The sequence below is a fragment of the Vipera ursinii genome (assembly GCF_947247035.1).
Source record: "Vipera ursinii genome assembly, chromosome: 2".
NCBI lineage: Eukaryota > Metazoa > Chordata > Lepidosauria > Squamata > Viperidae > Vipera > Vipera ursinii.
The window spans coordinates 245,854,123-245,870,778 of record NC_139513.1 but is presented as its reverse complement, the minus strand read 5'-3'; the positions used below and the strand labels follow the sequence as shown (position 1 = coordinate 245,870,778).

The following is a 16,656-nucleotide window of genomic DNA, read 5'->3' as shown; positions in this document are numbered from 1 at the left end:
TTATAGCATCACTCAGACCTTTGTGTCATTGAAGAATACATTAGAAATATTTTCTATAAGAATTCTAATAACAAAACCAGCAGAATTTAACAACTTTAATATGTCAATAGATTGATCCATTTGTAAAAATTGCAGAACTTCCATTTCAGGTCAAGGTAAAACACTGAATCTTGCAATGTAAATGCCCCCCCTTGTAGAACAGAGACAAGAGGTGGTCTATTCTAAAATCTCCCATAAAAATGATTTGAACCTTTGCAGAACGTCTGTCCTTTTACAGATCCAAATCAAGGAGTCTGACTTCTACCACTGGGATTGGGCTAAGAGGCTGCAGTAAGACAATTCCAAGGCCATGCATTTTTCTTAAGAAGAGTTAAACTTGTCAGCAAGGACTAAATGAACAAATGACCCACCCTGGGAAATTAGATTTGGCTGATATTTCTAACTAGCATTAGAACTAGGAAAATTAATTATAGCATTGGAAGATTCTGGGCATACAACAACAGCTTTTCAAGCCATTTGTTAATTCTAAGCAGCTGTAGATTCAAAATCAATTCCAAGCTATGTAAAAATCTTGGTCTATTCAGCTGGGATACCATTGTTTCTCTGACCATATTTATTATTTAGTAAAAAAGCCATTTTTAAAAAATAAATAAATCAATTTGTTTCATCAAAGTAATGTGTTGCTATAATTCTGCTGAAAAGTAACCTGAGTCTGGAAGAGAATGACAATGTAAATGAATATTGCCTAATCCGGACACTGAAATTAAATTTTTACTTTCATAGAACTAAACAGGAGAAGCTTCTTGAGTGAAAACCCTAGTTGTATAGGAAACTATTTGCTAGGTAGTGATAAATATTAGTGACTTTTTCTAAAAGTTTTTATTCTGTATGAATTTATAAAAAAGATGATCATATTGTAAAATATTCAAAACTTGTAAATTAATAGTTTTTCATTTATGTAGTTCAGATTCCTCAGTCTCAATATGTACATATTGCTATATTTTGTCTCTGTTGGCGACCTTCATTGAGCAACTGAACACTACAAAACTGTTCTCAAAACCTAATTTTTGTTAACTTAATATACTTAATAGTTACTACCTGTCTTTGTAGAAAACAAATACAAGATGAAAAAAACTTTCTTTCTGTTTTTGCTATTCTGACTGGTATAGCCTCAACATTAAGGTATACTAGACTCAAAGGGGAACCGGTGTCACATGTAAAACAGTCTGGCAGCTTCTTAAAACAATAACAACGTTTTCCAGGTTCATGCTGCAGTCTAATACAGTATTTGTTTCTGTTCAAAATTAAACTAGCGAATTTTTCCAAACAAGATTATCTAAAATAATATCTTTATGTATCTAAAACAAAAATATCTAAAAATCTGCTCTGGGCAACTTTACCATTCAATATGCATCTCCAAATTTGGTGGGTCATATATAGCTGTATATTAATCAACCAGTATTAACTATGCATAATATTAACAAATGACACCCATACATAAATTTTGCTTTTGCTTTAAGATCTTACAGTAATTGGACCACTGGTTGTTTTTTTTTTGCTTTATGGTGGCACATCATAAAAAATATGTATAGATAGAGCCTTGGTGGAGCAGTGGGCTAATGCCTCCTTAAGTAACACCAGCTGCCTGCAATTAGTGCAGGTTCGCATCCCACCAGGCTCAAGGTTGACTCAGCCTTCCATCCTTCCGAGGTAGGTAAAATGAGGACCCAGATTGTTGGGGGCAATTAAGCTGATTTTGTAATAATGCCACTGGTGTGTGTGTGAAAGCCCTAATAAGCAGGCATATACATAGAATGAAGGCTACTGCTAAGCTTGTAAGCCGCCCTGAGTCTTCGGAGAAGGGCGGGATATAAATGGGATTAAAATAAATAAATAAATAAATAAATAAAATATCAACAGTTACCCCCTTATACTCTATTTTCTGGTTTTATTTTGCTCTGAAAGAATTATAGAAATACAGAGATTATTATAATATAGGAATTAAAAAACAAAGAGCAAAACTTTCAGTACATACATACTTAAGTACATACATACTTAAGTAATTTTAGAAAACATTTAAAATGCTTTAAATATTCACATTCACATTTCTATCCAGAATAACTTTTGTACAGAGGATATGGACCCAGGGCTTTTTATGTCATAGAACACACGGAACGGTGTTCCGGCACCTTTTTTTGAACAGAAAAACCGGTTCCTTCTAAGCTGCCAGCGCGAGTACATGTATGGCTGCAGAGTGATTTTGCGGACCCCTAGCAGCCTGATCCAGGCTCTGGAGGCCTGGATAAGGCCTCTGCCGCCTGGTTCTATGGCTGCAGAGCGATTTTGTGTCCCTCCCACAGCCAATCCGGGATCCAGAGGCCTGTTCCAAGCCTCTGGAGCCCAGAACCATGGCCGTGGAGCGATTTTCGGCACCCCTGCGACCCGATCCAGGCTCTGGAGGCCTTTTCCAAGCCTCCAGAGCCCATATCTATGGCTGTGGAATGATTTTGCAGCTCCTCTGTAGTCTGATCCGGGCTCTGGAGGCCTTTTCCAAGCCTCCAGAGCCCGGATCCATGGCCACAGAGCGATTTTGCGCCCTCCCATCAACCCGATCCGGCCTCCGAAGCCCAGATCTATGGCTACGGAGAGATTTTGGGGACCCCGCATGGCCCGAACCTGGAAAAGGCCTCCAGAGCCTGGATTGGGCCGCAGGGGACCACTCCAAGGTCATGGATCCAGGCTCCAGAGGCCTGGAAAATGCCTCTGGAGCCCAGATCTATGGCCACAGAGCGATTTTGTGGCCCCCTGCAGCCCAATCTGGGCTCCATAGGTCTTTTCCAAGGCTCTGGAACCCGGATCAATGGCCACGATGCAATTTTGTGGGGCCCCCAATGTCCGATCTGGGCTCCAGAGATCTGGAAAAGGCCTCCAGAGCCCAGATTGGGCTGCAGGGGGGCCCTTGCAAAATAGCTCAGCGGCCATAGATCCAGGTGGCAGAGGTCTTTTACAGGCCTCCAGAGCCTGGATCGGGCCATGGGGGGCTGTGGATGCGTCCCCTGGTCTCAGATTGGTGCGGCAGCCAGAACTGCGGCAGAGAGAAGACAGACCTTTTCCAGGTGAGTGATATGTGCATCGGAAACTCTCTAAAGCGGTTTCTTCTCCCCCCCCGCCGGCTCTGTAATGGCTTTCGACTGGAACCGGAGCTGTGCATGAGTTCGGGCACCTTTTTTTTTTAAACAAAAAAAACCCACTATATATATCTATTTGGAAAATCATTTTTATAGTCTGAAAATGGTGAGTAGATTTGAATAAAAATATCTTCAATTGCAATGTTTCAATGTTCCTTTATATGCTGACTTTTTTAAGTCAATTTTTTTAGCAATTTTATATATTTTACAGATCCAATCAAACATTTATTTTTCAAATATTTTGCGATAGCTAGGACAACAGTAATTTAATCAATTTCTTAGCTGAACTAATTTATATGCCATAAGAAACACAGATTTCCAAATGTATATTCAGGAAAATGTGAGACACACACACTACACAACATACTCTTACCAATAAATTATTAGTAGGTTTAGAAGAATCTTATCTCTCTGAACTAAACATCAGAATCCAGAATCTTTAAAATGTGACTTGATATACTGACTCTTTCTGTCACAAGTTATTTCTACATAGCACATTGGCTACAGGCCCAGGCAATGGAACCACAAAACCTGCTGGAACTTGACAAAAATCATGATTACTAGAGTCATTCTGACACAAACAAATGTCCCTAACACTTCCCAGCTCAGCCAAATGTTATCTGAAACCTGCCATCTGTATAAAAATTATACAGCTTTCAGAAAGCAACAAGTCTTGGAAGAACACTGCTTTTCATTTTCTTTGTTACTGATCTAATAGTACTAGCAATTTATGAATTTATACAGTTAATTGCATAAGAAGAAATCTTCAAAAACTAATAATTTAATGTACTATTGAATAAAATGCTATATTTAAACTTAATTAATTATATCAGAATATTTTAAAAAAGTAAATGGACAAATGAGAATGTTTTACTTCAGCACTTTGCAAACATTTAAAAAAAAGATTACCTCCTATGTTATTTCTGATTTTTTTTTTACTGCATTTGAATTCTCAAATACAAACATTCTCACTACAACTGTTGCTGAAATTAATATTCTATACTTATTTCTGGGTATTAATGTTTTATGTGTATTTTGAATACTTGTATTATTAAAAAATGTTTGATATTTTTACTTTACTTTCAATGTCATTTTTTGATGTCATTTTTCCTTCAAAAAGGAGGCTAGAAAAAATTATTAAATGCAGCTGTTTACCTCACATTTTAAAAAATTAGGAAGGTTTGCTAGTTATTTAAATCTATTTTGAGATATGGCACTATAAGCTTTATTTTAAAAATTAATCTTTTACAACTATAAATATATTCAATATACCAATGTCAGCTGTGACCATAGTTGACTGGTTTTCAGGAAGGGAAGCAGAGGTCTGATCTTGGTCCATGCTATGTGAATCATCATTGACCTCATGTTGACTCTGACTGAGTTCTGATCGCAGTTCAGAATATTCATCTTCTTCTCTAAGGAATGAAACATAAAATATTCAGAATAAATAAAAAGAAACTGAACAAATGTAGTTTAATAATTTCAAATGATCAAAAATGCTTTTTATAGATATTCTACATTACATTCAGTAATATCTAAGATGTTTGTAAGATCTAAGACATTAATACACTGGTCAATGAAGGGAACATAAAGCATACAATCGATCACAGAAGGTATTGAAAATAAAGCTACATACAGTACATTCAGTACTAGTATTCAGTTATTTAAACTCTGCTTTCAAATTGTTATTTTATTCATTTACCATTTGTAACTTCCAGGTTTTCAAATGAGCAGAAATACATAGTTTATACAATTCCACTTTCAACCCAGGTCTATCTAATTTACTCTCAGGGATCTCTCACATTTTTCTTGCATTATTCCTTTGCTAGTGGGTGGGTGTGTTTCACTTTTAAGAAATTCATTATTTCACAATATTAATTAGCAGTATATAAATGAACAGAAAATATATCGTTGGAAAAAATCAGTCACTTTATTTCACAGAAGGCTATAGCTAGGAATTACGTTCAGTAGCACATTTCTTCAGGTACGCTAAAATTAATACTTTAAGAACTGCAGAAGTGATTATTTTTATACCTTAAAAGGAAATTTATCCTACTGTGTTGACACATTGTACAGCAAACTATTTACAAATATTTCAATAACACATTCCAATAGAAATAGATTTTATTTAAATATATAGTTCAAGGGCTTTCTCCTTCCCAAGAAAATATTTAAGTGCAACTATTCAACTACAATTGAAGGCAGTAATGGAATACTCCGGACGCCCACAAAGACGCCTTCAAAAATGCCTAGATTCAATTGGCTGAGGACTTTCCTTTAAGAGGAGAGCAATTATTTGTGTTCAAATAAGTCAAGGTTGACTCAGCCTTCCATCCTTCCGAGATAGGTAAAATGAGGACCCAGATTGTTGGGGGCAATTAAGCTGACTTTGTAATAATGCCGCTTGGGGTGTGTGTGAAAGCCCTAACAAGCAGGCATATACATAGAATGAAGGCTACTGCTAAGCTTGTAAGCCGCCCTGAGTCTTCGGAGAAGGGCGGGATATAAATGGAATTTTTAAAAAAATACTAGCTGTTTATGATAATAGGAAAACATAAAATTATTACTTGCTCTTTGTGCAAGTGCACAACTATTCAAATTATCAAAACTAAATTCAAATGAGAAGTATTAGTTTATTAGGAGAACCAAAAAATATTCAAAACATGCCAGGCGTTTGTTTAAAGTTGAAATCAAAGCTATATATTTATTAAATAAGAGAACTAAATTCTAAATAGCACAGTAACTGGCACACAAATTAAAATTCATGATAATGAAATATTGGTTAATGCTCTATGAATAGTTAATTACTGGGAACATTACACTCCAATAATAATTAGCCTTAAGCAAAAAAACAATTACCATGATGTTGAAGACATGTCTTTTTTGGTTAGAAGGATAATTTGTTTGCTTCCTTAGTCAACTCTCTGCAATTAGTCATTCATTTCAAAACTTGAATTACTTCTTTCCTGGTGAAAGAGCTTATCACCATATTAAAACTGAACACACAAGATGCAATGAATATCAAATTTATTCTATTTAGCCAAACTGGGTTAAATTCAAACTAGGAAGTAATGTTAGCTTTTTCTTTGTGAAAACAAACAATGCATATTTGTTATAGCTGAACACAGTCCAACAATCTGGAGAGCATCCCTTACACATGCAATTTCCTTATTTTAAAGGAAAGACTGATCAGTCTTCTCTAGTTTTCATTTTATAGAATCCATTTAAGGAATACTTTTTTCCAAAATTAATTTAGTTTTGAAAGAAATCTGACTAACATTTTTCAGTTTAGCATGCTCCCTTTATTTATAACACATGCAGGCTAATAATCTGCCTCATGTTAATATTAGTATTTCTGAGTTAACTTAAGTATGACTTCATTGCACAATTGTGTTTCCCACACGCCTCTTTATGTCGTGCATTTTTTTCTTCTTGCATATTTTATTACATAAGTGATCCCATCTCACCTAGATATCACATATATTAAATATATATAAAATTAAATATACTTATATGAATTCAGTACTTTCTTCAAAAATGTGTTGTACCATCTCTTTTATTTGAGGTATCACAGCTTTTGATGTCTTAGTGTTCTCTATCCCTAACCCTAACCTTTCTTGCACTAGGGACTGGTTTTGTGGAAGACAATTTTTCCATGGACCAGGATGGTGGCGTTATTTTGTGCAACCTAGATCCCGTGCATGCACAATGAAGCTTTGCTCTCTTGCCCACCATTTCTGAGGCCCAGTTCCTAACAGGGGGTTGGGGGCCCTGTTCTAGATGTATTGGTCATACTGACTGAGAATTGTGAAGTTCAACACACTGGAAGACTCTAGGCTATGGATAATTGTATTACAGCAAATACAGTATGACTCCAGACTGAAAGTTATTTGTGTTTGGCTAGTAAGTGTATGGCATATGTGTAAACATTTCAAGTTGAACATGTTACGGAAATTATAACTGCTCATTTTCTTATATATATATATATATATATATATATATATATATATATATATATATATATATATATATATATATATATATATATATATATATATATGTGTATATGTGTATATGTGTATATGTGTATATGTGTATATGTGTATATGTGTATATGTGTATATGTGTATATATGTATATATATATATATATATATATATATATATATATATATATATATGTTTTAGTTTAGTTTAGTTTTATTGTATTTGTATACCGCCCTTCTCCCGAAGGACTCAGGGCGGTGAACAGGGCATACATAAAAAATACGAGATACAAAAATTAAAAAAGAATTAAATAATAGCCCAGTTATAACAGTCGGTAACAATATACAATATAAAAATCCCCATTAAAAATCCCCAACATATCCCCATCAGGCCAGGCCATCTTGTACAAATAGATGGGTCTTCAGACCGCGTCAGAAGGAGCGAAGGTCAGGTGCCGTCCGGAGCTCGACCGGCAGCTGATTCCATAAAGCCGGAGCGCCCACAGAAAAGGCCCTCCCCCTGGGGGCCACCAGCCGACATTCTCTGACCGGAGGCACCCTGAGGAGGCCCTCTCTGTGGGAACGCACAGGGCGGAGGGAAGTTGACGCCGGCAGCAGGTGGTCCCCGAGGTACTCCGGACCCACGCCATGTAGGGCCTTAAAAACCATTACCAAAACCTTGAATCTCACCCGGAAGACAACCGGCAACCAATGCAGCTCGCGGAGCAAAGGTGTAACATGGGAGTACCGGGAAACTCCCAAGACAACTCTTGCGGCTGCATTCTGTACCAGCTGAAGCCTCCGAGTGGTCTTCAAGGGAAGCCCCATGTAGAGAGCATTGCAGTAGTCCAGATGAGAGGTCACGAGCGCATGAGTGACCGTACACAGGGCATCCCGGTCAAGATAGGGCCGCAACTGGCGCACCAGGCGAACCTGGGCGAAAGCCCCCCTAGTCACAGCTACTATATGATCTTCCAGAGTGAGCTGTGAATCTAGGAGGACTCCCAAGTTGCGAGCCCTATCTACGGGGGGGTAAAAGCTCACCCCCCCATAGAGAGAGGTGGAATATTCTGAATATCCCGGGATGCTGGAATGCACAGCCACTCAGTCTTGTCAGGGTTGAGCTGAAGTCTGTTCCTCCCCATCGAGACCCGAACTGCCTCCAGGCAACGGGACATCACGTCGAGGACATCACTGGGGTGGTTTGGGGTCAAAATGAAAAGCTGGGTATCATCAGCGTACTGATGATACCCAACTCCAAAACCACGAATGATCTCACCCAGCGGTTTCATGTAGATGTTGAACAGGAGAGGCGAGAGGACCGACCCCTGAGGAACTCCACAAACGAGAGACCTTGGGGTCGACCTCTGCCCTCCTGCCAACACTGACTGCGAACGTCCCAGGAGATAGGAGAACCACCGAAGAACTGTGCCTCCCACTCCTAATCGCCTGAGACGCCGCAGCAGGATACCATGGTCGATGGTATCGAAAGCCGCCGAGAGGTCTAATAGGACTAGGACAGAGGAATATCCCCTGTCCCGGGCCCTCCAGAGATCATTCACCAGAGCGACCAATGCCGTCTCCGTGTGTGTGTGTGTGTGTGTGTGTGTGTGTGTGTGTGTGTGTGTGTGTGTGTAAAAGAAATATCATATATATGACATTCTGGACACAGCTAATTGCTATGCTATTTAAATTTATTTTTGAGAATTATTAGGTATACATAATAACAGAAGTATTTTGAAATATATTGAGTTGATGAAAGCTCTGTACAAAAACCTAGTTTTCTAGTTACTAATCGTTGGCTTTCAATCAGATCACAACCCCATTTTAACAGTTATCACCTATCCTTCTAAGAACAGATCATATATATTTGCTTTTCTCATTAAACAAAACACAAGAAATTATACTAATTACACAAACTTTTACTGCTCACATATTCCTCCACTAAGGAATTAATTTGGGTTGCTGACAGGGTGTGTGCACAGTAATTCTATCGTGATTTCACACACAATCTAAAAATTGGCTCTTTTCCAACTTTCATTCTGTTTTAATCAGTGCTGCCACAATACCTTGATATCTATGGTTTGAAATCCTCTGTGAATAAAAGAGTTATTGTAATTCAACTTATTTTAATATTTGTGTTACGTCTTCTCACTGTTAGTTCTCTCATATGAACACTGATTAACAATCCTCCATTTTTTTCTGACCTTTGGTAATCTGAATGGATGACTTTGTTCCCTTGTGCAACAAATCAATTTTGTGAAGATAAGAGATTTATATTCTAGAATATGGACAAAGGAAAATCCTTTTTGAGTGTAAAGAAAAAAAAGAAATTGAATTTTATTTTTTTATTAGGGTTAGGGTTAAGAAAAATAAGAAACAATAAAAAATTTCCCTCATAGCAAATTTATAGTTAAAATAAATATACAGCATCAAAGCATAGAATAATTTGCTATCAAGATAAGCTTTCACAGAATACTAAATGACAGTGTATAGAATATGTCACACACCAGTAAAGATCTAAACAGAAGCTGAACACAGATATTTGCTAGATAAGCATTCCTAAAATTAAGAAGTTAATCAAATACAGTTTACTTGTTTCAAGTCATTATTTCAGATACTTCCAAAAGTGGCAAGGATAAACTGATCCAAAGTTATTATATAATCCACAAAATAATAAATGGACGTCAGAAATTTTATTTTAATTAAGCTAAATGAGAAACAAGGCTTCACCCTCAAAAACTTATAAAAATCATACATTTTGAACTAACATCTATTTGATGAATTATACAAACACATACAACTCTTTATCACAGAATAAAGAAAAAATAGCAAGCAGCAATGATATTTACCCTTTTAGCTATTTTTTTTCAGTAGGAAAATAATGATTTCAAATGGTGAATATTGTCAGTACTCCTTTGCTTGCATTAATGAATTTTAGAACAATGCCTCTATTTTTAATAGTGTATGCTTTGTTGAAAAAAATTGAAAGATTTTTGACAATACTAAAAACCAAATCAGCCCTGTCATTAAAGAAAGACTACTTAGAGAAGAAACATATAATATTGCACTGCATTGAAAACTCTGCTTACATTTATTTTTGAAGTCATTAAGTCATTTCTATCTGTGCCATTCAGTCCAGTAGGAGTGAATGGCAACTAGCAGGGTCCAGGAAGAAAACCTTTGAAATCCTGGTACTCCACCCTCTGGAATGTCATTCCTTCAGGCACCAGGTTGATCTCTTCCCTGCTGGCCATAAGGCCTTGAAGATGTGGCTTTGTGCTTGAAACAGGAAGCCCTAGAGATGGGACCCCAGTTTGGTTATATTGACTGTTCAACTGGGGCTTTACAATTTTTTTCTGGTGCTATGGGTTTTATATTTTTTGTGTAAGTTTTTATCAGGATTTTTATTTTGTTAGCTGCCCAGAGTCATGAATATGAGATGGACAGCCATATAAGTCCACTGAATGAATAAGAAAGAATAACAAATGGAAGTGCATTAAGAACTTATTGTTATAATTTGGTATGGATCTTATTTTGCTTTGCAAAGTCTTACATACACAGATGATACTAAATAAAAACTATAAGTCTTCATTACTAAAATGTTACTCTCCATATATTTTGCATACTTTGTACATGTAGTTTTACCATCTATTGATAAATGCTTGTGAGTTGGACAACAAATCTATGTAACACTAAATAGTTTTCTTGTATAAAACCAGTGGATCAGAGTAGTTGGTAGAATTAATATGGACTACTCATAAATAATATTCATTCATAGTCAAGAGTGTGTGGTGCCTTAATGTTTCAAGGATAGACTTCTCTGGAAGATGTAAGAAACTAAAGAAAGGTATTAAGAATCATCTAATGGCATAAATGGTCAGCAAAGCACAGTATCATGTTCCCCTGGCAAAATCAGGGCACTTGCCACTTTGTCAACAACTTTTTGGTGGATTTTTGGAAATGCAATCTACTAAAATACCTTTTTCTTTATCATTACAGGGCTCCTGATCTATAATGGAGCAGAGTTTTATCTACGAACCCTCATGCAACTTCTTTCCCAGCATTGGCCTGGAAATTACTGAAATGAGTGTTACAGCTTCTCAATCTCCCTGGTTATTGCAAATAAAACTTGTTCTGCTCCTCTTATCAATAATATAATCTTCTCCAGTGACCAGAAGATTGTTGACAGACTGTCAAGGCCTCAGGTTGCTCATTCCTATTATAAATAGTTAAACTTAAGGGTTTTTAAAAATGAACTTTTAATTCTGTGTTATTTGGATAGGTGTTAAATGCTAAGGACTTGGAAAGAGTGGCAAGAGAGTTTATGAAATGTCCAGAATATGAATAGGGGAAGCAAAACACAGAATTCAGTCACTAATCTAAGGTCTAAAAGAATGTATATATAGAAATTGTTTTCATGAAACGCAAAAAGTATGTTCACATGCTTGTTAATAAATACATTTGTCATTGTACCTTATAGTAGTTCCTTGCAGTCGATCTATTTTCTTATTTAGCTCTGCAATAATGCTATGAAGCTCTGTGATCCGTTCCTCATAACGAAGCGTTGTACGCTCTTGCACATCTTCATGCTCTCTCATTAGGTGAGATTGCTCACACTAAATAGTGTAAAAAGAAATTTAGAGGTCATATGGAGGCAATATGGAACATGATGCAAGATAGTATTTTACAACCTGTCATCTTCCCCAACATATAAAAACTTGTAACAGGTTTAGATTAGTTAGACTGGTTAATGAAAAATTTCCTTCAAGGTTTAATATAAGCCATAACAATACTCCTTTTTGTGTAAATATTCTTTGATGAAATTATTTGTCTTTGTAAAAATAAAAAAGCACCCAATGAAGTTTAGGAAGATAACCTTGCTCTGTCCCCAGGCTCTTGGGTCAAAATGAAGAAATTCCTAACTGATGAAATATAGTATATTATATGTCTGATTGCCATTTACTTCTTTTAGTTTGCTTTATAATGGTATCTTTGGTATTTTTATTTTGTATTTTTTATTGTACATCACCCAGAATGATATAGTTTGAGTTGGGTTCCCATATAAATATACTAAATAAAACGAAGTTAATCCATTATGCACAGTCACAGCACAGCACAATGTATTCTCATCACTACAATATAATTTATAGTCGGTAACTGAAACTATCAACCTTAAACTATAATTTAAAGAACTTTTGAATCACACATTCTTTACTCTTTAGTCTACATTCTTTAGTCTACATCCTGCTGTAATATCATATGTATTTCCTGTCCCAGTAAATAGTAAAAAGGTTGACTTCTGGATGGTTTGGATCTGTAAAAAAAAGGTGGCTATGACATCTGGATGTCATTCCTACTACAAAGAAAAGAGGCTAATCTGCTCAGTGTGTTTTCTAAAGAAGTGTCCCGTCTGGTGAGATGGATCACATTGAAATTATTTTTGGCTATGTACTAGTCCCAAACCTAATATTAAAGAAGAGGAAGAGTCCTACCAAAAACATTGATCTGGAACATTCCTGATGGCAACTTATGCAAAAATATATATGAATCACAGAAATCAGAATGAAAACCCTATTAGTTTTAGGATATTGATACAATAATTTAATGGATGGTCTCATTTTAGATTTAATTAAAATTAATTAAAATTTAACTAATTAATTAATTAAATAAAACTTTATAATAACATACTGTAGCTTCATTGTGATGAAAGACCGTATCGCTGTAGACTCAGCTATGAGACTAAATTTAAATTTTAAGTAATGAAAGTTCCATATGAAGACAGGATCATTACATTACTCAATATATCATGATAATTTACAAGGTGTGTCATGTTTGAAATAAAGGGGAGGCTAGCTTTCCATTTAGGTCATTTAGAGTAGGATCAAAGCAGAAAGTAGGAGCAAAACGGGATGCAAAAATGTTTCCTCTTTAGAGTAGCTAGGGTAATGCTTGAATGATAGTGGGTGGATGAGAATGATTAATAATCCTGATATGGGGATAAGTTCACATATCTGCTGGGTTTAACTGGATGCAAAATACATATTCCATTATTTTACAGTAAAAGAGCCACTGCCTGAAAACTAGACCAGAAATTTAGTCGTGCAGCATGCTCCAGGGACAAAAAGAAGCAAGGACTTTTTAAGAAAAAGGTGGAAGAGTCAGGATCAGAAAAAGGAAAGGAGGTTGTCGTGCAGGAATACAAGCTAATTTGAGAGCTAATCAACATAGAGCTCCATTTCCATCTGCCCTGTTTGCCATCGTTCACTCCCTAGAGATTAAAATGGATGATCTGAAACTTGAGCTGGCCACAAGCAAGGAGTGTATATAGGAGGTGGTGTCCCTTTGAGAGCTGTATGCAAAATTTCTTTTTGATGTATGCCGATAGGTGTACGTTCAAAGGGACAATAAAGTTGTTGTTGCTGTTACTGTTGTTGTTATTATTATTATTATTTTTATGCATAACTGTGCAATCCATGACATACTGTAACTACCCCATTAGCTTCGCTGGAAAATTATTCATGTTTTTTATGGAACTGTCAACCGAAATCATTTAAGGAAGTTACTTCATGCTAGTTTCTCTGTTTTATCACAGCAGCAAATATTTCAGACACAAATTTTGCAATATAACATTTTAATTAACTGAACAATTATTTTTAATACTTGGAAATCATCAGAATTCAGAAAACTGGTATTAGTTATCTTGTATATTAAAATATTCACAGCCACAAATATTGAATTGCATAATACTAGTATACTGAAGATTATAAAATATTTTTCTTTAATTAATAATCTGTTTTTATAGAAGAGTGTCTGTGTATTAGTATGTTTAATATAGTTTGGGTGTCTTCTCCTTCCAAGATGTTGATGACCAAATCCCCTCTATGCTACTCTTGCAATTCTTCATAATTTAGACAAATCCAGTTACATGGTTATTGTAGATGCTGCTTTGTCATATATTGCTTCTTTTTTCTTCTATTGTTCCTTCTAACCAAGTACATTATATAGAGATGCATCAATGATCCAAATATTTAATTGATGGTCATTACGAACCTTTTTTTCCCCCTCTGCCATCTCTAGGACTTCCAAGATTTGATCTTTTGTTACTCCACAAGATTCTCAAAATTCTATTTAAAACCCTATTTCAAAGGCTTTTAGACTGTTCTTAGTCTCCTTGGATATTCTTCATGTTTCACAATTATAAAGGAGAATGGACCAAATACAGCATCTGATCATGCCAATTCTTCATTTTAAATCTATTTTCCTTGAGATTAGAATATTTTTAAATTCTAAAACAGCACTCCAGGCAATTTTTATTTGCTTCTTTATATCACCAGTTTCCCCCCCTCATCTTCTAAGTTTAAATTTTCAAAATCAACAAAATGTTGCCTTGCTAAAGAAAGGTGTAATTGATTTTTGTTTTTATTTTGCATCTTCACTTTTTGTATTAAAATGTAACCTACACTTTTTACTATTCTCAGGCTCTTTAGTTCTTCTTCCAGTTCCATCAGGAGCATAGTACCATCTGTATATCTTAAATTATAAGTTATTTACTTCACCAATCATGGTGAAGTTCTTAGTTCATCAAATATTTTTCAGTATAGGCACTGAAAAGAAAAGGCGACAGAATATGCCTCTAGTGCTCTTCCTTCCGGATTAAAAACTGATTTGAAAACTTTCCTTCAGTCTCAAAACAAAACTGCTCCCAACGTAGGTATATTATAATCCACCTTAGAATTAGTAATTATAGTTAGCATGTGATCTCCAAAGAATAATTATCTGGTGATGTGATGATCTTACTATACACTTGCCTGCTTGATACTGTAGTTTCCTCATATTAAAAAAATCCGAGATTTCATATTGAAAGGAGTGAGATAATCAATATTATCATGCCTTGTTCTAGGTATATTGCACATTAGGAAACTACTGAGAAAATTCAAGACAGACTAACAAACTACAATGGAAATGTCATGAATGTAATAATTTATGGTTATTAAAGTACATTAATACTAATCAAAGAATACACAGTTCTGGTTTATGCATTAACTCCTGTCCAACTGAATAAGGATTTCTTTTTTGATGTTCCTGCTATTATTGTTAGCAGATAGTTTTCAATACCGTAATTTGAAACAAAGCCCTAGGTTAGAAACCAGGAGATTGTTGTGTTCTAGTCCCACCTTAGGTATGAAAGCTATCTGGGTGACTTTGGGCCAGTCACTTTCTCTCAGCCCAATTCACCTTACCAGAATGTTGTTATGGCGAAAATACAAACAGGAAGGAGTATTAAGTATGTACTTAAGTAGGAAAAAGTTGCAGTGTACAGTGGATTACTCAACCCAGCAGTCAAGCTTTGTCCATAACATTTCATGTAGATTTTGGCCAATAAACTGATTGGTAGAGAATAAAGCTCATGAAAAAGAAATGGTTCTTTAATTTTGTGAGCAAGTTTGTCAAGTCCAGAAGAGCCAACTCCAGGACATTACAATTGCAGTTTGCTAGACTAACAGACTATGGCCACCAGCAGCAGATATACTGTCACTGGAAGAAAAGAAACTCAATTGAAATTGCAACATAAAATTCCAACTAACAACAGTCAGAAGTTTCAGCTGGAGGACAATAAATCATTCCCACAGATGGCAAGAGAGAAACCTAGTCAAAGTCGGCAGTTCAGGTTTTAGTGCTAAGGAATAGAGGAAACCAAGATCCCTCTAAATCAAGTGTCAGTGACATAAAAACCATTTACAAGATATAAAAAAAGTTAGAGGGAAAAAAGAGGAAACCTTGAAAGGTTCATGGACAAAAATAATTTAAAATGGCAAGCTAGCCCCAAATATACAGTGATGAGAAAACAAGGAAAGATATAAAAGAGGTGGAGCCAAATTTAATTTCTCAAATTAACAAGGTGACAAAGTATTCTAGTCAAGTTTAGCTTTTTTAACGTAGTCTGGGAAAGCAGTCAAAGCTGAACCTGTAGAAGACAGATTGCCAGATCCAGAAGGAGGAGTCAAGCAGAGAATTAGTTCAGAGTCTTTATGTAATCAAAAGAGTCAACCCCCCCTCCCCATTGCTGTTAAACCCTACCTAGTTTTACCCAGGGGCAAATTGTTAGTTTGAGAAGATTCCTGTGTATAGGCATGAGCCAGAAAGCAGTAAACTGGAACTTTTATGTATGGACCTGATTGTTTGCCCCTGGCATTATCAATTCAGAGATAAATAGGTAGTGGTTGAACCATTCCAAAAAGAAACTGAAAGTTAAATTTGTTTTCTTCACATCTTTATAGCATTATAGCATTTACTAACAACCAGTCTAAATATTTCCTGAGTATTTTGTACCATCCCAAATCTATAACAGAAAATAATTATTCTATACTCTTATCAATATAGCCTAATTTTGCATTTGCCTTTTTTTTTACAATGCATCACATTGCTACTTACCTTTTTTCACAACTGTTATTACCAAGCCAGGTATCCCCATCCTTTACT

The 16,656-nt window shown here is 35.7% G+C and overlaps 1 protein-coding gene across 2 annotated transcripts in view; it reads right to left on the bottom strand.

Annotated features, from left to right (window-relative positions):
* Positions 1-16,656, bottom strand: part of MCC (MCC regulator of WNT signaling pathway) — a 195,864-nt gene that overhangs the window by 56,217 nt on the left and 122,991 nt on the right. For both annotated transcript variants that reach the window (XM_083351476.1, XM_083351477.1), the window contains 2 exons: positions 11,650-11,792; positions 4,461-4,603 (listed from right to left, as the gene is read on the bottom strand). In XM_083351476.1, coding sequence (XP_083207602.1) covers positions 4,461-4,603; positions 11,650-11,792 — 286 coding nt within the window. The remainder of the gene's footprint in view (positions 1-4,460; positions 4,604-11,649; positions 11,793-16,656) is intronic.